This window comes from Etheostoma spectabile, chromosome 6 (genome assembly GCF_008692095.1).
Source record: "Etheostoma spectabile isolate EspeVRDwgs_2016 chromosome 6, UIUC_Espe_1.0, whole genome shotgun sequence".
In the NCBI taxonomy this organism is placed as follows: domain Eukaryota; kingdom Metazoa; phylum Chordata; class Actinopteri; order Perciformes; family Percidae; genus Etheostoma; species Etheostoma spectabile.
This window is the reverse complement of record NC_045738.1, coordinates 9,175,626-9,198,758: the sequence shown is the minus strand read 5'-3', so window position 1 is coordinate 9,198,758 and position 23,133 is coordinate 9,175,626. Positions and strand designations below refer to the sequence as shown.

Here is a 23,133-nt window from a genome sequence, read left to right as displayed (position 1 = left end):
AAACCTGACAGACTGGCTGCACCAAGAATGAAACAGCTGAAGAGGTAGGACAGGACATGGAAGACAAACTATGCATACTAATGAAGGAACACATTTCTTCATCAGTAGAGGTAGATAATGACTAAGTAGATCCTAAATATGAAACCTGAAATTTGCAGAAAGACGGTCAGTATAATCCTCGATTCTACACTAGGGGGAGGTAGAGGAGCATGTCGTTGAACTGTTACCATAATTTGGTTTCTGTTGAATGGATAAAGAAGAATAAGATTTGTCAGAAATATGTGCACATCACATATAATTTCTAGTTCAAGTGTGTTGGTAATGTCCCTGCAGTGTAAACAGCCCTCTAAAATCAGGAAAGAACACCAGAAAGCTCACCAGTCAGGCAATATTTTATATAAACTCCAGATACCATGGGGCAATTTTTGATCTTTGTGGCTTTAATAATAAGTGTATCTGCTTGGCAGTTAAAGTGTATGTGTGTTTAATAAACTGAAATTGTTCACACTCTATGTGACTTGATGTGATATTTCCATGAGCATAAGCTTATTATTTACCCCAATGCAGTACATTTGGTTAACAAATTCTGCCACACCCAAAATACCTCAAGAGATGAAACATATGCCTATATACTTTTGTGGTTGCTGGTAGTCACTGATGCTTTATCGAGGGAAGGGCAACAAAAACAGAAGCAGGCTGGTTCAGGTGTTAAAATTATAGCTTTACTGGTTTAATCAGGGTAAAATTGCATCTGCATGACAGTCAGGTTCATTTATTTATGGACAAGTATTTTACAGAGACAAAGGGCATAACTAAATCCCACCAAAATAATAACATTACAAAACGGTACAAAACTTTGCAACATATTTCCCTATTCCCTATGACTGTGCAATTTGTCCAGTTAATGAATGTACAAAACAACACAGTTGTTACTTTCTCATAAGAAACCATCAGAGCTGTACTCACATCAGCAATATTACAAATTCTATCCTCGTTTGCATGACATGCTTCTCTTTTTTATTGTTCCCAGTCAATGGTGAATGTTTCTGAGTTTACTTCAGTCCACACAGCTTCCTGCAAAATTTAGAGTAGAAAAAACTGTTAATTTGGTGTACTGAGTCCTGATGACATAAGGTTGCCTTACATCTTTAGTGTTACAGTCATGGCTCTATGCGGTTCTGCTGCCTAATGGGATTAAGGGGTTTGAACTGTTAAATAGTTTTTCATGATCTGGTCAGCTCTTGCTGACCACAAATACAGTCTTATTTTGAAGATGCAAGTAGGCGTTTCTGATCTTACCGTGCTTCCTCCTTGGTGGTATCAGCAAAAGCACAAATAGCTTTGTCTCTATCCAAAATCTGTTGTTTCAAGCTCTGAATGTCCTCTTGAGCCTTCTTTTTAGCTTGTTCGTGATCAGCTGAGGAAATGACACAATATAACAGAGATAAACAAATGTGAAGTTCCATATTTAATACACAATAAATGAATGAAATTGGAGCAGATAAGCTCAGTGAGTGAGTCATGCCAAGGACAGTGTGCCTGGAGCCCTATAGGTTTGAGCCATTGACTGTTAATATTCAGTCAATTAATATTAACAGTCTATGGTTGGATTATTAATCACAAGTGTTTGAGTAGAGGGTGCAAACTGACAGATCTCAGCAGCTCCAATCCAACATCTGCCTTTTAAAGGCCAATAGAAAACCTATTAAAGGTGTTAAAGATGCATTATGGTTTGTACATTCTCCTATCTGCATCTGTTTGGGATTGGCCAGTGTTTTACAGAAGCACACTTTACAGAAGCACACTTTTGAGTCTCTGGCCAGAGATGATTACGCAACAGCAGAAGTTACACAAAAGCTGTCTTACCTTTGAGTTTATTCAGGCTCTCTCTCATACCTGAGGTCTTCTTCTCAACATCTTGCTAATAAGGACACAGGTGAAAGCATTTGTCAGCAGACATGGTAATGCATGAGGAAGGGTTCAAGAGAAACATGAATCAAATATAACAGCAAAGTTGATCCAGTTATGCCAACTTCACACTGTCAATAGTGGACATCATGAGCATGCGTCGTGTGCGATTGTGTGTGTGTGTGTGTGTGTGTGTGTGTGTGTGTGTGTCAATGTAATAATAAAAGCCTTTTACCACTCATGTGGAAACTATACTTGAAGACATGAATACGTTTCAATCAGGACTGCTCGTTTTTCTGACTTAGTACAGGCTCTGTCTTAAAGGTGTGTGTGTGTGTGTGTGTGTTGTGTGTGTGTGTGTGTGTGTGTGTGTGTGTGTGTGTGTGTGTGTGTGTGTGTGTGTGTGTGTACCTACCTTCTCTGTGTTACAGGTCTGCAGATTTTTATTGAGCTCCTGTGCTTTTTGTTCACCGTCTGTCTTCTTCTTCTTCAGCGTATCTATGTTGGTGTTGACAAACACCAGCTTTGATTTCATCGCCTGGATTTTGCTTTTCACTTCGATGATGGCATCCTCCTTCCTCTTAACCTGCTCCGTGTTCTCCACCATGCGGCTTTTTAAAACACGCAGGTTCAACTCCTGGCGCACGGCTTGGAAAATCATTACAGCCATCACAGCCACACTCAGGAAGGCCAAACAAATCGCGACCTTCATCTTGGTTGAGACGACAAAAAAACACAAGAGGCCAAGTGGTGGAGAGTGTTGCCGCCGGGACACTTGTTGTTCATGTCTCTCCAAACGTGCACGGAGTGACTGCGCGTTCACTGTCGGCCTATACCTGTAACCTGCTCCACCTGCTCAACAGGCTGGGCGTGACAATTCAAGTATTTCCTCAACAGACTCTCGACCTCTCCCTACAAACACGGTCTTACGCTTTGCAACATGATCATTGTTTCCCATAGGCTACATACATAGCCTTATAGGCTTACTGTTGGTTTCGATGAGCAATGAGAAACTGATGTCAAAATACAATTTCCACAAACATCAAAACAATTTGTTTTTCTTACAGTGGGATAGGCCAATAAAAAATCTGAATAGGCTACTTCTTCCGGCACTTTCTAAATAAACCTAAAGAATATCAGGCTGCTTTATATTTAACCACATATTCTTTTAAGTCACAGTAAATACATTTGTTAAAAATATATAACTAATACAATTCGTTTACATTGTTGTAGGCTATTTGGTGTTAGAATGAACAGTCAGTCATTTGAATTTTATGATTTATAAGGTATGCCCAATATGGTTTCATCAAAGTGCGCAGGATATGGTGACAGCATATACCTTTCCTCAGATACCATACAGGAAGAGGGCGTGTTTATTATGACACATTGGGGGAATGCAGAGCAGCTAGACCCAACACACATCAATGATAGTCCAAACTAAGAGCGCAGGTGAGTCAGTCTCCTTGGTTGATTGATTTTAATTTCGTAAACGTAGATAGGTGTAGGGCGACACTGAGATTAGCCTTTGTGTTCGCGCGAGCACTTGCCGACACTTTGGCCTAGATCCATCATCAAGGACAAACAACTCACAATACGGCTCACAGCTCCCTTGAAGCATGAAGGTACAGTTTCTGATACCTGTGGCATTAGTCGTGTCTGTCGTCTTGTTTGGGACTATTAAAATACGGCAAAAGGAGCAGGACAAGGAGGAAAAACGGAACAAGTTTCTAGATATCAAGCTGCGGGTGACCTACGATGTGCTGGCAGAGTATCAGGACGATAAGACAGAGACGGAGGCCAAGCTGGAGAAGACCCAATCTGAGCTCAAAGCGCTGACAGTGGACGTGAACGTGGCCCAGGCCAAAGTCGATAAGGCGAAGGGTGAAGTGGACGTCTGCCAGGGAGGCCAGGTGGGGAAAAACTGAATGATGCGAGCAGAGAGAGCAGGCTAATGAATAGTGATCCCTTGTGAAAGTTGTGTTAGATTTAATTTCCACAGAGAGACATTGTTTTTAATTAAAAGGCAATTAAATGCTCCACATTTGAAAGAGGAACTTGATCTTGAGGGGTTAAATGTGATCACCTAACGGCTAAAAAAATACTTTATAACCTTTTGAGATGAATCACCTTGCTCTTCATAGCCATTAGAAAGATGTTTGCAATGTAGTCTCTTTCTGTGAGGAGGAACAACTGATTTGACTTGCATAAGGTGTATACACAAGGAGTACAAAGAACCTGATTGTTAAGAAAATCTGGCTTGTCTTGTACTAAAGAGCAAGGATTGGCAAAAGCCACGAGTAAACTCCAGCAACAGTGCACTTTTTCCTACATTACTGTATGATTTTATAAATTTATTGTTGAAATCATCTACTGTCTCTGCTTGTATACATGGCACGCCTTTGCCAATAGGTCAATTTTGTTATATTGGTACCAAATTACTTTTGCCATAAAACTATTTATAACAGTGGATGTTGCTTTACACAGTTATTTTATTATTATTTTAGAAAAAAAAAACTCTATTATAAATGATAAATAGGATCTGTCTTTGCCCCCAAGTGGTACTGTACTGGAATGTGTCATGTTTCTAAACACTAAACTTCAAATGGCAATAAATGCATGGAAATGCGTATCACATAAGATAAACCTTCCTCTGCTGCCAGATTCACGATTTTTTACTTGGGGAGACTAATAAAGATACTTTGACTTTGAACCTTGTCTGCAACATTGATCAAGTGGCTTCATTGTGGATTAAGGGGATTCCACAGTGTTTCTTAGAATGTCTAAGGAAATCATCAATCTAAAAAGAGTCTTTCAGGGCACAGAAAATGGGGTAATGGGAAAAGGATTGACAAAATGTTAGAAAATTATAGGAGAAGTCATCTTTTTCAGCCAAGTAAGGGGAATACATGAAGTACATCCTTATACTTGATCATGTAACACTGATGCCAGAACTGTGTTGTGTGCAGATCCAGTTAATGTTCTTACAGAAGTGTTTAAATATTTACTGTTTAAGATGTACAGTATAAATGCAGGATGTTAGTTTGTGTAGAGAAGATTTCTCTAAAAAACTCAGGTTTGTGTCATTGACATTTGCTTTTCCATTTTGCAGAAATTGGCAAAAGATGGGCTGGGAGCAGTAGAGACAGAATCCAATAATCTCAAAGGTAGGCACTGATTTATGGGCCTAAATGCCAAAAAGTGGTAATTCATTCAGTAATTCAAAGAGGAGACAAAGCAACTTTTCCCTCTTTTACCGAGCATGTGGTTCAAATGCATTTAAATGTATTTCTCTTCAAGTTGATAAATTGGAATATCAAGTGAAGGTCCCAACCTTGCTTTTATTTTGTGACTTGTCACTAAAATTTGTCATGTCGTATAATAATACCTACAGCTGAACATGATAAGGAGAAGACCAGCTGGACAACACAACTGGAAACACAGAAACAGCAACTAGCAGCAGAGAGCGCAGTGTGTAACTTTTTGAAAGCAGATGCACAGATAGCAAGGTATGGCTGCTACTATACTGGACTAATTACAAAATATTTAAAAAAATATATATTTATACATAAAAAAGTATGCATGCTCTCGAAATGATTTGTACTGGATGCATTTACTACACTTTCTAATGTTGAACTTTCTCTTAAAGCAATCTGTGTAGAAGGACTGTGGCCCCTAAACCAGTAGCACCTAAAGCAGAGGCCCCTAAACCAGAAGCACCTAAAGCAGAGGCCCCCAAACCAGAAGCACCTAAAGCAGAGGCCCCCAAACCAGAAGCACCTAAAGCAGAGGCCCCTAAACCAGAAGCACCGAAAGCAGCGGCCCCTAAACCAGAAGCACCTAAAGCAGAGGCCCCTAAACCAGAAGCACCTAAAGCAGAGGCCCCTAAACCAGAAGCATCGAAAGCAGCGGCTCCCAAGAAGAGATGAGCTCTTCCAACCTGTGTTTTTCACTCAACATCACTTCATCGGTTTAAAAAAAAGATATAGTTTTTTATACTTTGTCACCAGATACAGGTACACACATACAGGTAGGAGCTGTAGTAGAACTACTTAGGTCACTCATGGGATGTTAATGATTATTTCATCTGTTATTTGTTTTTTATACAAGAAAATAAAGAATGTAGTTACATTTTGATGTGGGCATATGTTTTTGTTTTGTATGTAAATTGGTGCAAAATGCTTTTTGTAATAAATGGATGATGTCATTATGAAAATGTGTGCTGGCCAGGTTTAAACGGTTGACTGACATTTGAACTTTTAAGAAACCTTATTATGTCATAATGTGTGTGTGAGAAATTCCTCCCTTAATATGATTATTTTATTTATCTAAATATATATACGTATATATTATCATGTCAGTTACTTGACTGCATGTAAATGGGTAAATAAGTCTGAACCAGGAAAAGAGAAACAAAATTCCCCTCTGTCTATTTTTTATTGCCACTGTTCAACCTGCACACTATCCGCACCACTGATTTGTGTCTTTTTTTGCTGTACATTTGGCTTTTCTGGCCCTTACTTAGTTTTTTTCCCCCCTCTGTTAGGTAATTCCTCCACCTCCAACGCTGAAAATAGAAATAGGTATTGAATAATCGTTGTTAACCTTGTCTGCCTCTCTCTATCTTAGTGGCCCTGCCTCAGGGAGGGAGAGAGTGAGTGAGTGAGCGCTGACCAATCAGAGAACACAATGCCTTTGTTTGTCTAGCTCTATAACAGGTCTGGCTGTGCCGTTTGTATTCTGGCCGATTCTAAAGCTAAAGAACCATCTTTATCAGAGAAAAAAACACTTGAAAATATCAATAAATAAAATACTTTTTTAGTTATGCATTTGACATTTTTAGATTATTTCTAGAACAGCAGCTTTGTGTTCCTGGTAGAAAGTTTTGCATATTTTTACTGGTCTGGAACATTTTCAACAAAGATTTAAAAATATAGGATTCATAAGTTTCAGTAAGTTTCTATTGTAGGATGATTGTATTTCTGTAGGTCACAGATTAATTACAATTAATTTATTTAAGAAATTGCATTGGACTGGATTAATATACTGTATATTGGTCACAACTGTATCCTAATGATGGGGCTACATTTTTATATATATGTTGATATAAGGTGAAATATGTGGAATATACAGTATATATATAGATATTGATGAATTGGCTGTACTTTGACAGTTTTAAAATTGTCAAATCATTTATTGATGTTTTATTAAATAAGAGATTTTAGGGCTGCATCCTTATAGCAAATGGATTATACATGTTCAACCAAACTGAAAACTTTGACTTGTTCAAAGATCTTAATACTGTATGCGGCCGGAAAAGCATAGTAACTTTGAAGATTGGACTGAATCCAATGTAAATGATTTTGCTCTCCTTATTTTAAAGGAGGTGGCTATAAAAAGACGTGCATGTAAATTATTAGACTGAATATAAAGGATTAGTTTTTTAATCCACATATAGTTCCTTTTTTCATCATTTTGTTTTATATTACCCTGTATTACTTCTGCCTCACACTGCCCTCCATCTGTTGGAGATTAAAATACTCCCCCAGGCTCACAATTAAGCAATCAGAGGGCTATCATTCCGCCCCAATAGGCTCACAAGGTCAGCCTCATACCAGGAGAGGATACAGAGACGGCAGAGGCGGGACATTCAGTCTCACTGATGTCATAAACGAGGGCTGCTGTTAATGAAATGTAGGTTACTGTCCAATCTTAAAACACTGCGTACAATCTAGCATCGTGTTAAAATAGTATGTTGTCTGTCGCTGATGACGCTGTTTGATGATTGTGAATAAAGGAATGACATGAACGCAATACACAATACAAATCAAATGCTTAATGTCTTTATGAGTTATTTTGGATACAGAATAAATTCTCACTTTCACAATGTACTTCTTATTGCCTATTTACATCTGCTTATTGTTGATTTAAAACAAAAACTCACCTTCAGGTGAAAGTGTTGTATTTTTCATTACCACCACATCCCTCCCCCCAAAAAACAGACACATGGAGTGATTATACCATCACCAGTCACCTTGACAACCAGAGGTCATCCTGACAACCAGAAATCAACATGGTGCATAGTTGATCTTGACACTGCCCCTGAAGTTTTCTTAAACTTTTACTTGAGATTCTGAATATTACAAATTTTGTTAATCCAGTCGGAGATACTTACCATCGGAACCTAACCTAACCTAACATAACCCAGGTATGATAGTAAGTCACACACTTGCATACCAAACAGCAATGGTGTTAGAAGTATTACAACCTGTAACATAAAAACATTATCTATAGCAATATAGAAGTATGAGCTGTAACATGTACTTTAAGTGTCAAACGTAAAATTACCTGTCGGTGGTGGCAGCATTCACAACTCTCAGTGTTATATTATATCATTAGATTATTATTATTTTTGAAGCATTACTCTGCAAGCACTACTACTGTATATACTATATATACTATATATATACTGTAGATTTATATGTGTGCAAGTGCAAGTGCTTGCCCGGCTCTACAGCTGGACATTTGCCGTAGAGGCTAAAGCTGCTGCTTTTATAATGAATTAAGGAGGACTGCCCACAACACCATAAACTAATAAACTAAACTAAACTCAAAATTGTACAGTAGAGTTCTTTATTAAATGTACTTAGTTACTTTCCACCACAAATGACCAACATTCATACCATCTCCTGACATAGTACAAGTCTTTAACTTTGGAAATCCAAAATGTAAGGATTGTCTTTCTTGCCATGTTGAACAAATGTCCAATTAACATTCTTGATGCACTCCCACATACAGATATTTTGGTGATCATTCAGATATTGTAAAACAAAACAAAAAAAGCTTTACGTTTGTGGAGGCTGTCACAGGATGGGATTCATGGTAACACATTTTCTTTACTGTCAATGTTTTTGTTATGCTGCTCTCTGCATATTATTATAATAGCATTCTAATAAAATACTAAACATTAACTACATTTAATGAATGCATACAATAAAAGGGGATATTATGAGATATAAACCATATGATATATTTGAATTGTTAAAGCAAACACACAACTATAGTGACGGTGAAGTGACCGCCATGCCCTCCCTACAGGCAATAACTGAAAATGATTTGACTTTGCATCTGCTGTCATGTGTGTGTGTGTGTGTGTGAAAGAGAGAGAGAGAGAGCTCACAGCAGGATGAACATCACATCTATTGATGAGGCTAATGTGGGGAGGAAAGGCTGCAGGCCATAGTAGCTAATCAATATACCTCTAATTACATGGGGCACTGAGTGTGTGTGTTACTGAGAGAGTGAGTGTAGGTGTTGCCCCCCCCAAACCACAGGGTTGTATATATAAATGCTGTCCCACTGAGGAATAGCTCATTGCTCACACACATTAACAGTTAGTTATGAATCACTTTATTATTGTTTTTTTAACTTTTTTAACTCAAAGTAACCACTTTTTTACTTAATGGACACGGGGACACTGTGTATGGATAAAGGGATTTGGTATGTATGCTTTACATTTGTATTTGTGTGTGATGTAGGATTATGCCCATTCTCTTCTTGCTTTTGCTGTCCACTGTTTCTCTTCCACCCTGTCTTTCCTAAAGCCAGTAGTGTCACCGATTGGTGACTTTCAATGCCATCAGGATCTCTACATACCTCTGTTATAATGACTCCCTCCCTCAAGCCCTACCTCTCTTGTGTTGGACAGGTTTGTCAGGTCTTTCTTCATCATATTATACTTAATGCATTCTTTCTGTGGTGTGGTCTGTGTCCTACATTCACTCTGAAACAAGCTGACTGACTGTGTGATCACTGAATTGTCTCTTGTTTACAGGCTTTTTCAATCTGCTGAGGCTCTGACTGGCTAGAAGCTGTGTGATATGTTTGATATTCGGTTGTTTTTGTGCTTCATCATGTCAACTAAATATCAGACATATTCCTACAGAGTCTGGCATTGACTTCTGATCCTTGTACCTCTGAAAAATTCCCATGAAGTTCAGGTAACGGGTGTTGATATATACACATTAATGTCCCTAAAGATCAAGTTTTACTGTTTATACTTCCTTTTATACTATCTCAAACATACAAACACACACAAACTTCACAATAATTAAGACTGACCGCCTACACTGGAAGTGTGCAGGTACATCCTGCTCCTTGAGCAAACAGGTGTTTTTAATGGCATTGTAAAAGGTGTGTGACATCAGATCATAAACTGATAACAACTGGTTCACTCATGTTTTATTCTCTCCACAGTTTTTTATTAATAACTCTGGCATTTGTGTTCCCTAAATTCTCTTGAGGAGCCTTTTTGGCTTTTTTTCTGTAGAAATGTGCAATTAAGGATTTTTTTCTGTCATCATCTGTGATTTGATCCAAGCAGAATATAAATAAAGCCTGATGGCATGTTAACATCATCTGCAGCGATTCATTACTGTCTCCACATCTCTGATTTGCATGCTATTGCATAAGATATTGCTTGGTTTATGCTAGAGATTCTATTTTTGTACTTTAACTAAGTGATTTTACAAGAGGGAACATGCTTTTGGACTTTTGGGTAATGAAACGTCCTACCTACCAGCCAATGATTTTTTCAATGGGCATTTTATTATGTAATAGTTTGATAGGTTACATCCTAATGTGCACAAGTCTGTGGGAGCACTGGCTGAAAAAACAGTGACACTGATGTTGGAAATAATAAAATGAGTTACTGTTTAAGATTGCAATTTATGAAAACAAAGCCAACAACAGGGTATCACAAAATGACATATTCATATAGACAATATCGTGTAATAGGCCATTGAAGGATTGTCTTGGGTAATACTATTCTTGAAACCAAAAATAATCTGACAGCAGTTAGAAAAATTGATATACAGGTCAGGGTGCACAGAAGTCATCAGAGCCTTTCTTTTAAACAATGAATACATCAGTTTGTTGCAGCACTAGAGGGCGTCTGGGTTGAGTTTGTGTGTCTATATCACTCATCCGATCTGTGGAGGAGACTACTAGAACTGTTGGGTCCTTGTAAATTCTGGAGTGTGGTCTATCTGTATAGTGTCTTGAGATAACTCTTGTTATGAATTGATACTATAAATAAAATTGAATTGAATTGAATTGAATTGGTTACATTTGATTACAAATTTCAGGTTTGATTTTAAACTTGTGGATTCTGTTGGGGATGGTTCTCTAATTTTAAGACCAGAATTGTGTCCTTATTTTGGTTTTGTGCTGCAGAGTAAGCCTTGAGACAATGAAATCTTCTAAAATAACAAACAAATGTGTGGTGTGTGTGTGTGTGTGTGTGTGTGTGTGTGTGTGTGTGTGTGTGTGTGTGTGCAAATGTTGTGTGCTGGTCAGGTTTAAAGGGTTGACATTTGAACTTTTAAGAAACCCTATTACTATGTCATTATGCTCCACCACATGTACACAATAGTCAGGGTGTGGGACGTCAGACTTCTCTGCTAACCTGTATCCTGGTTGCACAGACAATAGGTGTGTGTGTGTGTGTGTTTTTGTGTGTGTGTGTGTGTGTGTGTGTGTGTGTGTGTGTGTGTGTGTGTGTGTGTGTGTTTGTGTGTGTGTGTGTGTGTGGTGTGTGTGTGTGTGCATGCGTATGTCCACATAGGTGCATGTTATCAGTGGACTCAGGGTGGTTTATTCAAACAACTTCCAGCACAAAGACACTGAAAGCCATCCTCTGACACAAAAATAGCCTCCAGTTTTACAGAGAAGGCCTTAAATATTATGCCCCCTTTCCTGCACCTGACCAAAAACACCCCCACAATGACGCAAAACATACCATGTTAAAGAGACTTTTAATAGGAAAGTTAATCCAGATTCCGAATCTTGTAATTTGCACAACATTAAATTAAATTGAATCAAGCAACTGATGTGCATCAATGAATTTGATCATTCGTCGGCTGTAAGAAAAAGACAATTATCAATGAACAGAAATAATACTAGCTTTTAACATTAAAAACAAAAAATTTGGCCTTTTTTTAAATGAGGTTTTAAGCATTATTTCCATTGGATGTCACAATAAAATACGTATACATGCATCTGGATGTTGAGCAGGGGTCAAGGGGTCACTCTGTGGGTAGGACAATAGGCCACCGGCTCGTTGTCCTATGGACAGGGTCACCAGTGTGATCTTATGATAGGGTCAAATGGCACCTCTGAGACAAATGTTATCTGAAAGAGTGCACACTATATACTCTGGGGCAATTTCTGTGAAGCAGCACAACAGTGAATGACGAACATTGTAATAATATTGCTTGTATGCATGCATGCGTGTGTGTGTGTCTTTATACTGTATGTGTGCGTGCAGATATAGAAGGTAATTAATGAGTGGGGGGCAAGGGGGGTTGCGGACAAATAGCAATGTAGAAAGTAGAGATAAAGACGTGCTGGTTCAGTATAAATATCTGAGCCCACAGGGAGAGAGAGCATCAGTGGCACTGAGGAGAAGACGCAGAGAGCCGAACGGGGCAAAGAGGGAATAGAAAAACAACAAGAGGGTGAATGAAGGCAAGAGGAACAGAAAAAGAAGAAAGGGAAGATTTTTATAATTACATATTGGAAACTTTACAATAGGTGAGAATAACAGTCAGGCATTTCTCTCATCTGGTTGTTAAATTTGGTTGTGGTTGTTGTTGTTTCTAACCTGTGCGTTGTTTCTTTTCAGAAATGGTCAACACAGCAGGAAGAGTGCTTTTGGCATTAATGTTACTGAGTGCTAGTGTACCATGTTTCTCTGTGTATAACAGTGGCGAGTGCTTCTTTAACACTAAAGGTGCAGTATATGCACGTAAATGTATGTGTGGAACTTACATTTGTTTGTACATGTGTTTTCTACAGACTTTATGTGTACATGTCCAGGGGTAGAAAGTGATTTAATCATTTTTTGAGATACTTGTATTAGTACTTTACCTTTATTATATTTCTTCACTATATTTTGAGAGGGCGCTATTGTACATTTTATCCCACTTCATTTATAAGACAGTTATGCTACAATCACTTTGCAAATATAGGTTTTTCCAACCAAACCTTATGATTATTTAACATAGTGCATACTTAGGCTTTATAATAAACAAACCAACGGTATATAAAGTACTAAACATTAGCTCTATGCAGACCTGCTGTAACATTTAAATGCTGCATAATGAATCAGTAATAATAAAACTATAATATAATATCTATAATTATTTACCAGTATTTGCTGATAATGCTAATTGTTATTCCCTTCTACTGTCTAACCTGTAAGTAAACCTGTTTAATGCAGGACGTTTACTTGTAAATACATAGTATTTCTACTGCTACCCAAGTAAATCCACTGCCGTATGTGTCACAGTAACGGATATTTTAAATTTTCAGGGAGCTGTGAACACATGGGACAGGTGTATGGGATAGGAGAAAGCTGGATAACCAATGACTGTTTCCAGTGTGTCTGCATGGAGCCTTTTGGTGTAGGATGTTGTGACCAGTGAGTTTATTTTTAAATTCACACTGTTCTCCAAAAAGTACTTAAATATATTTGGATGTAGCACATCTTTACTCTAACTCTGAATTTCCCTGTAGTGGATCCAAACCTGTGGACTATCCAGACTGGTGTGAGATCATCCGTAAACCTGACTCTTGTACAAGTGTTGCAGTGATGAGAGTAAATCACAAACTACCCTGCCTCTGGGGACGAGGCCGTCTCAGACCAGCTTCAGGCAAACCGTGGAATTACGACAATGATCCTTTATTTTGAGTTCAGCAATTAATGAAAAAATAACAATATAGCAATGTATGCTTTTTATTTTGGATTCAACAAATAAAGACCATCTTTATTCAACAAATAAAGACCATTTTGTCACAAGGTTTTGTGAGGGACTTAACGGTACAGAATTTGAAAACAAAATCTACATATGACTTTAGGACTTATCTATCAACTCGGTTTATGTATAATTTAACATTTTAAAATTGTGTTGTGGATGTTTGTTGTTGATGGCACTGTCTGAATGTCTGGATTGTTTCTGGTTAATGTTTAAAGATTAAATAAAAATGTACTGTATGTCTAATGTAGGCCAATGTCTAATTTTGAGTTTGGTCATTTGTAATTTGTGGGAATGCTGTTGTACATAATGCAGTTTTAAAAGCGCTGACATGCCCACATTTTAAACTTTATCCACATGAATTTTATATCAATACGTTAACAAAGGCCTTCTGGTGTTCAAAATGCGGTCAATCGACGAAAATAACTTTTCACTTTTCCAGTTTGACAATTTGTTTGAGAGCTTGTTCAGTGTCTGAATAGCTGGTGGCACAGGTGACAGCTGCATTGTTAACTGATTACAGATCAAAGAGATGACATCACAGAGATAAAAGGCTTCCTATTGGTCTTAGTAACCAAGGGAACCGTACTCTGTATGTCCGTCTGTCTACATCTATATCTGCCTGTGTCTGTGTCTGTCTCTCTCTCTCAGACACACACACACACATATACATTCAGAGACACACACACAACCACCAATACACACAGAGACACACACACACACACACACACACACACACACACACACACACAGATAGACTCTCACAGAAACACACAAAGAGATAGATAGACACACACATACACACACACACACACAGACAGATACACAAACACACACACACAGAGATAGATAGAGACACACACAGAGAGACAGATAAAGACACACACAGATACATTATATATTACCATGTATAGCAGTCACACAGAAATTACAGTGGTGGCATAGTGGTTATGGCACTTACCTTTTGTGTGGGAGACTGGGGTTCGATTCTCACAGCAATACCTCACCCAATGTATTCTCCATAAATATAGTTAACCCCTAGTGATGGCCCAGCGGATATGGACTGGGGTTTGATCCCCGCTGTAGTACATCAACGCTGACAAAGGCCTTTAACCCCAATATGATTTTTTTTTTTTATTCTGTGCGTTTTTTGGTTGTCCGTATCTTCTGCATACTTTCAGCTATTAAAGCCATTCAACTTTAGAAATCTAGCTCTAGCTCCGTATGATGTAGTGGTGTTATTCAACTTAATAAAAAACATTCCTACTTTTCTATTTTCACTATTTCAACATCTTCTTACTGATTTAAGCTATTTACCCAGGTTATCTTTAGCATTTAATTATTTTTTTTTAGTTTAACTTAATTAAACCATTCCTACTTTTTCAACTATTCTTACAGCTTTTACTGATATAAGCTATTCAACCAGGTTAGCTTTAGTAATTCAGCTACACAGCATTCCTACGCATTGTCTGCAGGAAATGCATTTTCTTGTTTCCAATTAACTTCACTTAATTATTGTATTACTTGCTAGCTCTACGACTGAACAATGTCCTACAGAATAGGGAATTCACCCCAAAACTTAATGTACATATATTGTGCTATTCCATACATATTTGGCAGTTCACTGAGTACCAGCAATAAACACATGAAAGACATCATGTCAGTCTATGTGGAATTTAGAGCATCAAAATCGAAAGTCATTCACACAGAAATTCCAATGAATCTGCAGGCTTAGGGATTTATCGCAATCACATCAACATTATTTGAACATACTAAAGGTTGTTAAAATTCTGAAATTAATCAGAACTTTATGTTAAAGTGTTAACAATGTTACATCTTAGAATTATGTATTTTATATTATACATTATGCATCCATTTGTCAATTCAAACCGGGGATCAAGTCTTATCTAAACCAAAAATAGTACATCATAATCATTTGTTAATTATATTTTGATTTATTATTTTGAATCTGCATAGTACAAATGTTATCAAATGTAGTGGAGTAAAAAGTGCAATATTTGCCTCTGAGTTTTAGTGGAGTAGAAGTATAAAGTAGCAGAAACTGGAAATACTCAAGTAAAGTACAAGTACCACAAATTATACTAGGTAGGCAGCCTATTTGGAGTAAACGTAGGCTACTTTCCACCACTTTTCCTTAAAATGGTTATTTATTTCCCATTGTAGAGCACCAATGAGTGTTAGGGACATCAAGACCAAGCCTATTACCATTCTTTTTCTTTAGAAATGTACAATATTACTTTAATAAAATTAATTTGCTGTAATTCGTTGGAGACCATGTAGATTTCCCAACCATTGATGACTAAGGGTTAAGACTTTTATTTTGAAAATACAGTGACGGCGCACAGTTTGTACGTCACACGGTGGCGCGTTGAGTTCACCTTGTTGATAATTGTTGTACATTGTCCTAAAATGTTGCCTTACTTCTGACTTACTGGTGGGTTGAACATATGCAAAGGCAACACGAAGCAGTAAAATGTGGATACTGACACCCCTGGAGGCTGGAGGTAACTTTTTATTGTCGTAGCTGACATTGTGACGCTAGCTTTACACACTCGCGGGTTAAAGTTAACGCCTGTTAACGTTAGCTGTGTAAAGAGTGCGTAACGTTATGATAAAAAAACCAAACAATTAACGCTAAAAGTAAAAAAAATGAACTGTTCTTAACCGACCGAGGCACATGAGGAGCAATTTGGGCTTCAGTATCTTGCTCGAGGAGGAGTAGGATTTTAACAACTTAGTCGCCCCGAATCATAATTATGGAAAGAGGATTGGCACGCATATAAAAGTCACATGCACTCAATGTAAATAGACGAGTTTGTAAAACCACCAGTTATTGTGATTTTTACAATAGAAGGTCAATAACTTGCCTCCTGTCACACGCAGGTGAGACCCACTATCTCCTCTCAAATAAAGAGTATGTGGTGGGGCGCAAGAACTGTGACATCCTCTTACCCAACGACCAGTCCATCAGCAGGGCTCACGCGCATCTGACTGCTACTGACCACGTGAGTGACACAACACATTGTTCTGCAATATATATTTAATTATTTAATAGATTTAATGTGTTCAACAGAATCTGCACTGCATCATATGCACAATATATTCCATGTCAGGGCTACTGTATGTTCATGATTATGTGCAATGCCATAATCAATAGAATTCATATTGGCTTTATGCAAATGTATTAAACAGTTTAATCAATGAATAACATACAGAAGCCTGCATTTCTCTGTAGCTAGAAATTATACCAAGATGCAAAGCGAGAATCCTAGTGAGTTCTAGCTGCATGTATATTCCTTATGCAAAACTGTACAACATGACACAAAAAAGTTTAAATGTAAAATGGACTGCAATTGAAAGGGTGGGTTTATTGTTGAGCCATGAATAATTGAACAGGAAGATGGAGCAAGGTTTGTTTGACTGACTTCTGAATTTTATTCCTAGTCCCTGACTCTGAAAGACACCTCCAAGTACGGTTCATTTGTCAACAACCAGCGCTTGACAGAGAACACACCAGTGAACCTAAAGTCAGGAGACAATGTTACATTTGGGGTTTTTTACAGCAAATTCAGGTAAGTAACTAAACCAATACCTGGCTAGTTATGTTTCACATCACAGATTTGTGATCACTAAGTCTGACATCATCTTTTACTTTTAAATGTACCCACACCTAGATTTATTTCCCCAAATTCAAAAAATGCTAAATGCAGCTAATATTTCATGTTACAATATGAATCTTCTTTGTTGTCACATCTTCACATTAGTGTGGACCATCAAAAGCCTGTGGTGTGTTCGTCATGTTTGGACAATGATGGCAAGGTGTCACTCTCTCAGGCCTTGCTGGCTTTGGGGGGAAAGCTGGTCAACAGCTGGACTCAGGACTGCACCCACCTGGCCATGCAGTCTGCTAAAGTCACTGTCAAGGTCAGGAGGACTAGACTTTTGTATTCTCATTAGGTGGATACATGATATGTTTGTCCCTGAAAATGTGTTTAACTGTCTTCCTTGTTTTCCCAATTAGACTATTTCTGCTCTGCTGTGCTGTCGTCCCATTGTGAAGCCAGAGTTTTTCTTAGAGCTCAGCAAAGCCTCTCAGCAAAAATTACCCCCTCCTAAAGCCGAGAGGTAAAAAACAGTCCATCCTTATGTATACACATTCACACTGAGGATGAACTGAACATCAGAGGCCACACTGAACCAAACATTATCCGTCATTGTTTTTAAGTTTCATCCCTGAGATCGATGAGCCCAGCTTGAGAAGAGAGGATGTTAACCTTGGAACGATTCCGATTCGCAAACAGCTTTTCACCGGGAAGACCTTCATATTCCTCAGTGCCAAACAAGTATGTCTACTTCTTTCTTTGTGATGACCTAATATTGTTTTCATGCTCTGCAAACCCTTAGGTCACAGAATAGGGGGGTTTCAGGTGATCAGTTATAATTGCTCTGCAGTTGTCCTCCTTAGTCAAGGAAACACCACACAGAGAGTTATAGAAATAAGCACTTGTTATAGGCTGTATCACTGTCCATCTCCCTGCTTGTTCTTCTGTCATTAGCTTAAGAAATGATGGAAAGTCACTTGGTCCTGTCAGCATCTTATTTATCAGCTTAACATCGGTTGCCAGGCAGTTGGCAGCCGGAGATCCTCTGGGGGACTTACTGCTCCCGGTTTTAAAAGAGCTGCAACTAACTATTTTCACAACAGATTAGAAATGTAGAATTAATGTATCTATCTCACTGTTTTTTTCTCTGCCACAGACAAGTAAGTCCATTATAATTTACCAGAGCACAAATAAAATTAAGTTGCAATTAAAACAGATTAATGAATTGACTAATATTTTCAGCAGTTGACTGTGTCTTTCCTTTAGAACCTCCAGATGACATCACATGCACCATAGAGCATGTGCATGTTTTGAACCTATCGGCTGATAGCTGGTAGCTAATAAATGCTTATTTTGATGTGATCAAGACCAGTGCTGCCTCGAAAAGTAGGTTCTGTCGTGTTCATTTATAACCTCAGAGACCTGGGTGCTGATAAATAAAGAGTGCACTCGAGGAAATATACTCTTCTACACTGATGTGAAAAAGAAAAGGACATTAAATAAGAAAGTTGAAGAGAATAGAGACCTTTAGATGCTGCTGTAGTGTTTATTGATCTATATGTGCATGGAAATTATCATATGCATTCTATTTCTAGTGTATATATATATATATATATATATATATATATATATATATATATATATATATATATATATGTATAAGTAGGTTTTATTTTCCATCTCATTTTCCATTAGTTAAAGCATTCTATCCTTGTTTTCTTATATTCATTCTATGACTATTTTCCCTTATTGTATAGCACTTTGTCTTCAGATGAAATGCTTTTACAATAACTAAAATATTTATGGATCGCTCCAAGGTTTGAGCTTTCAGTTAGACTCTGATGAGGAGAAATATAATAATGTTATTGTCAGAAGACAAGCAGTCCCTCCTGTCTCTCTCTGATCTGCTGTACAGATAAAAAGTCATGGTTGTGTAATTCCTGCTTTTCAATGTTGTTTGCAGCACAAGCGCCTGAGTGCAGCAGTAAGTTTTGGAGGTGGCCGGAGCCAGCTACTGGAGGAGGGCTCTCTGCCCAGGGACCTGCTGGAGTCTCCACAGAGCTGTGTGATTGATATTGCGACAGGCAGCTCCCAAATTCTGCTTCCTTCCTCTACTACAGAGTGGGCGAATTCTGCGAACAACATTGTTAAAAGGTTTGCACAAACTTCTGAGTGTTTGGCAATTAATTTGTCAAAGTCATGATTTGTGAACACTTCCAAATGCTCTCTCTTTTTCCGCTGACACAGAAAAGGCCTCAGAGTCATCATAGAGTCCGAAATTGGTTTGGCTACCATCTATGCTTCCTGTGACAAGTACTGCAATCCATCCAGTCTAACACTCGACTCAGGTGGGTAACCAGACAGAAAAGCATTCTTTGCAGTCTTTATTTCAGTTTTCTTCCTTTAAATCATTTTTCTTTGATTTTCTTTCTATCTTTGTTTTAGATTCATCACCAAAAGTGGGACCCAGAATCCCAAGTGCTTCCCTATCACAGGGCGTGGCGGTGGATGAGACTGTGTTGCCTACAACATCTCAGAACATCACAGCGTATGCAGTTAACACAGAGCCATCACAAGGGTACCGACAATCACTCAGACACACATTTATTATGTGTGAAAGTTGTCCTAACTTTTCATTTGTCTGTTTGACGAGAAGGCCTGTCTGATGTGTGAAATTGTACTTATTTATCAGGACAGAGCTATCTAAAGGAACAGAGGTGAGCGCTGTAGGGGAGACTCCTGAGAACAAGCAAAACCATAACAGCAGTCAGCTCCGTGGATCTAAACCCGTAGCTCTCAAGACGACCACTCAGTGCATCGTGGCTGATACAATGAGCTCATCGTTCAACACTGTAGAGAACACGGCCTCACAGAGGAAGAAGCCTGAGACAGGTAGCTGCATGATTGAATCAGGAATGCACCAATCTGTCTTTTCCTTTCTTGATACCGATTCTGATACCTAATGTCTGAGACATACAAACAGCATCCAATATTAGTTCTCTGTTATTTAATTTATTTGAAATCTGTGTGAAACAGATTAGATTTTTCTTTGCAACACAACATGGAGCTTTGCTGTATGGACAAAGCATTTCTTCTCAATTGTAATTGTTCATAAATAGGTCACTTAAACAACAGATGCAGGTTCTAGACCTTTTTTTTTATTGTTTAATGATATTTGTAGTACATTTTAAATAGTTTGTTGTTCTGTTACACATCATAGAACAAATATTAACAATATATATATATATATTATTGAGCCTTAAGCATGATTTATGCTTCTGCGTAAAATCTATGCCGTGACTTGAAGTGCACCTCCCTACCTCCCTAAGTCTCTTGGCCATGGCTTGTTAGCGTTGCATTTCCCCCTACTTATTTCCTGGTTCTCCTTCTCCATAAACAACATGAAATCAAGGAGAGGGTTAACTGTTCATGCTAAAGTTTTCTCACTGTGTTCAGAAAGCACAGGAGAGACACTTTTGGCGTTTTTCCATTACTTGGTACCTGCTCGACTTGCCTAGACTCTGCTCGCCTTTTTTGGTTTTCCATTATGAAATAAGTCCCTGGTACCTACCTGCTAACAGGTGCTAACAGGCACCACATTAAAGTCCAGCTGAGTCAAGCAAAGCTGGTACCATTCAATGGAAATGCCATTTGTTTGCCTCCTTATCCCTCTAGAGTTGGCACTTACTCTGAAGCTAATCACCAACACTTTCTGACTCGCTCTACCACACACTCCCCACACACACATGCTGGCCCTGCTAAATCAACGCACACACCAACACACGCAAGTATAAACTTCAGGCCACTTACGTAGGCTACGGCGATAGCTTTGTGTGGACCCTCAGCACAATCATAAATCAAGCTTTAGGCGTATGCTTGTCGGCTGATTTTGGTCCTTTGGTACAGAGCCAGGCTATCAGTTTCCCCGTTTCCAGTCTTTATGCTAGGCTAAGATTGCGCACAGCAGGCGATGGGGACAGATATGAGAGTGGTATCAATCCTCTTAGCAAGTGAGTAACCTTTCACTTTAAAGCACTCATAATAGGAACGTCAGCTGCATGCTTGTATGCTGTAACCAATCAATCAGTGTTTTTGCACTTTCAGGTGCAGCCAGTAGTGGCATTAGGTCCCAGCCATCCCTTCCCAGTGCCAGCGATGGCATGAAGAAATTCCTACAGAAGCAGTCTCCTCAGAAACAAAAACTCCCTGCACAAGCTTCCCCACAGAAACAATCAGCTCTGACCAGTTTCTTTCAAACAGTCAACAAGAAAAGGTAAACATCTGCTCCTTAAAACGGAGAAAAGGACTTTATCAGTGGTACTGCATGTAAGTGCACTAACTATACAAATTCTTTACCCAATGACAATGTACATACCATCACCTGGCAATAATATAAGTTGAAAGTCTATTCCTTACCTTTCTCTTTGTTTCACCCTGTCATCAAGGCCTTTGGAGGATGAGCTCTCCTCTGTCATGTCAGAGCCAAAACGGCCTGTACTGGAATCAGCCATCAGCATACAGGCACCAAACACTTCAGCCATGTCTAAAGCAACATACTCACGTTCAGACAGAGTCCTTGCAGCAGCATCCCAGAATCCACTGGGGTCCGCAGCTGATCTTTTTGTAGGGCAGTCAGACAGGGTCTCCCACACTGTCCAGAAAGAGCCACAGAGTAGAAAGAGGAAGGAGATGGAGGCAGAGATACAGATGGATGAACTGGAGTCTCTTATGTCTGAGGATATGGACTTCTTTGATGAGCAACCTGCAAGTAATCAAGGCCAGCAAGAACAGCTAATAATGCACAGCTCAACTGAACAGAAACAAGGATTAAATACTTTTGAGGCTCCGTCTTCAAGCAAGAGGCAACGGCTCCCCCCAGAAGAAAATGGAAAGAACCAGAGGCCGCCGGTGGGCCTGGAAAAAGAGTCAGGTTGCCATAAGAACCAAACGTCTGAACAGTGCATTGTCTCCATCAAGACAGAGCAGGGTTATCCTTCAGAATACAGGACAACTAATCATGAGTCCAGCAAATCTGCAGAGGTGTCATCTGCTGGTACAACTCAAGATAAACAGCCTTTTGGCGATGACGAGGCGTCTTTCATTGAGGTGAGGACAGAGGATTTGCTGTCGCGTTCTTTTTTGCACCACTAATTTAGAGCAAAAATTAACAATTTCAAACTGTCTCAGCACACACTTGGTTTTTATACATAATTGTTTCACTGTTACTGCACATTTTTCACCCTTTTTATTCATGTAGGATTTAGAACTACTCAATGCTGATATTTGCCAGCCTGAAGAAGAGACTAAGAACCCTCCAAAACCCGTCACAATTAAACAAGAGGTCCAAGTAAGTTCTGTGAAAAATCTTTCTCTCTCTTTCTCCCTTGGAATAAGCTCAATTTCAATCTGTACCTAGATGCTTTATTATCTAGCTTAAATAAATTGTCAAAATTGGGATTTTCAATTAGTCTGAAGCTTGGGACAGATAGGAAGCACTGGACGCATCAAAGTCAATACAAGCACCTACCATTTCCTGCGGCTGCAAATCACCAGTCTCAATCACCAGATTGTTAGATTCACGTCTGCTCACATCCAAGAATTTATAAGAGTGGCTAGCTGGTGTATTCATTGTGTTGGTAACATATAAAATCTCCCATATGCAGTATAATCTGAAACCACATAATAATAATAAAATAAAAAACAAATTAAAAATATCCTTATTAAAAATGTTTAAATAGCTTATGTTAGAAAAGCAGACAGTGTATTATCAGATTATCTTGCTCTTAAAT

General features: G+C 38.6%; 3 protein-coding genes and 1 long non-coding RNA gene across 6 annotated transcripts in view; 3 read left to right on the top strand and 1 right to left on the bottom strand.

Annotated features, from left to right (window-relative positions):
* Positions 1-3,253: 3,253 nt before the first annotated feature.
* On the top strand, positions 3,254-6,014 carry zgc:174935 (neurofilament medium polypeptide). Its single transcript, XM_032519196.1, has 4 exons — positions 3,254-3,818; positions 5,018-5,072; positions 5,300-5,414; positions 5,555-6,014. The coding sequence occupies exons 1-4, from the start codon at positions 3,525-3,527 to the stop codon at positions 5,832-5,834; spliced, it is 744 nt and encodes a 247-aa protein (XP_032375087.1). The 5' UTR covers positions 3,254-3,524; the 3' UTR covers positions 5,835-6,014.
* Positions 6,015-6,052: 38 nt separating this feature from the next.
* LOC116691507 (uncharacterized) lies at positions 6,053-11,339 on the bottom strand. The gene is made up of 2 exons (XR_004332494.1): positions 11,297-11,339; positions 6,053-6,173 (listed from the first exon to the last, which is right to left on the bottom strand). It is a non-coding gene; the product is annotated as an uncharacterized LOC116691507 (long non-coding RNA).
* Positions 11,340-12,278: 939 nt separating this feature from the next.
* Positions 12,279-13,970, top strand: msmp2 (microseminoprotein, prostate associated 2). 2 transcript variants are annotated; one of them, XM_032518944.1, is made up of 4 exons: positions 12,279-12,453; positions 12,590-12,697; positions 13,279-13,387; positions 13,483-13,970. In XM_032518944.1, exons 2-4 carry the CDS (start codon positions 12,592-12,594, stop codon positions 13,655-13,657), a joined length of 390 nt encoding a protein of 129 aa, XP_032374835.1. In that variant the 5' UTR covers positions 12,279-12,453; positions 12,590-12,591; the 3' UTR covers positions 13,658-13,970. The 2 variants fall into 2 exon arrangements, with proteins under 2 accessions (XP_032374835.1, XP_032374834.1); XM_032518943.1 differs by having other exon boundaries at positions 12,279-12,498.
* A 2,092-nt stretch (positions 13,971-16,062) lies between these two features.
* nbn (nibrin) overlaps positions 16,063-23,133 on the top strand; it is a 12,406-nt gene continuing 5,335 nt past the window's right edge. Inside the window, exons 1-13 of one of the 2 annotated variants that reach the window (XM_032519486.1) lie at positions 16,063-16,246; positions 16,626-16,747; positions 17,187-17,314; positions 17,507-17,666; positions 17,764-17,867; positions 17,968-18,085; positions 19,308-19,498; positions 19,592-19,692; positions 19,790-19,922; positions 20,037-20,236; positions 21,449-21,617; positions 21,790-22,450; positions 22,602-22,691. In XM_032519486.1, the coding sequence (XP_032375377.1) occupies positions 16,216-16,246; positions 16,626-16,747; positions 17,187-17,314; positions 17,507-17,666; positions 17,764-17,867; positions 17,968-18,085; positions 19,308-19,498; positions 19,592-19,692; positions 19,790-19,922; positions 20,037-20,236; positions 21,449-21,617; positions 21,790-22,450; positions 22,602-22,691 (2,208 nt within the window). In that variant the 5' untranslated portion in view covers positions 16,063-16,215. Of the gene's footprint in view, positions 16,247-16,625; positions 16,748-17,186; positions 17,315-17,506; positions 17,667-17,763; positions 17,868-17,967; positions 18,086-19,307; positions 19,499-19,591; positions 19,693-19,789; positions 19,923-20,036; positions 20,237-21,442; positions 21,618-21,789; positions 22,451-22,601; positions 22,692-23,133 lie in introns of both variants that reach the window. The other variant, XM_032519485.1, reaches the window with a different exon arrangement.

What these genes read in the sequence shown, in the direction of transcription:
- zgc:174935 (XM_032519196.1), top strand. Translation starts at nt 3,525, where the DNA reads ATGAAGGTACAGTTTCTGATACCTGTGGCATTAGTCGTGTCTGTCGTC. An exon ending in ACGTCTGCCAGGGAGGCCAG is followed by an intron (nt 3,819 to 5,017) that starts GTGGGGAAAAAC and finishes TCCATTTTGCAG; the next exon opens with AAATTGGCAAAAGATGGGCT. An exon ending in AGAATCCAATAATCTCAAAG is followed by an intron (nt 5,073 to 5,299) that starts GTAGGCACTGAT and finishes TAATACCTACAG; the next exon opens with CTGAACATGATAAGGAGAAG.
- msmp2 (XM_032518944.1), top strand. Translation starts at nt 12,592, where the DNA reads ATGGTCAACACAGCAGGAAGAGTGCTTTTGGCATTAATGTTACTGAGT. An exon ending in GTGCTTCTTTAACACTAAAG is followed by an intron (nt 12,698 to 13,278) that starts GTGCAGTATATG and finishes TTAAATTTTCAG; the next exon opens with GGAGCTGTGAACACATGGGA. An exon ending in GGTGTAGGATGTTGTGACCA is followed by an intron (nt 13,388 to 13,482) that starts GTGAGTTTATTT and finishes ATTTCCCTGTAG; the next exon opens with TGGATCCAAACCTGTGGACT.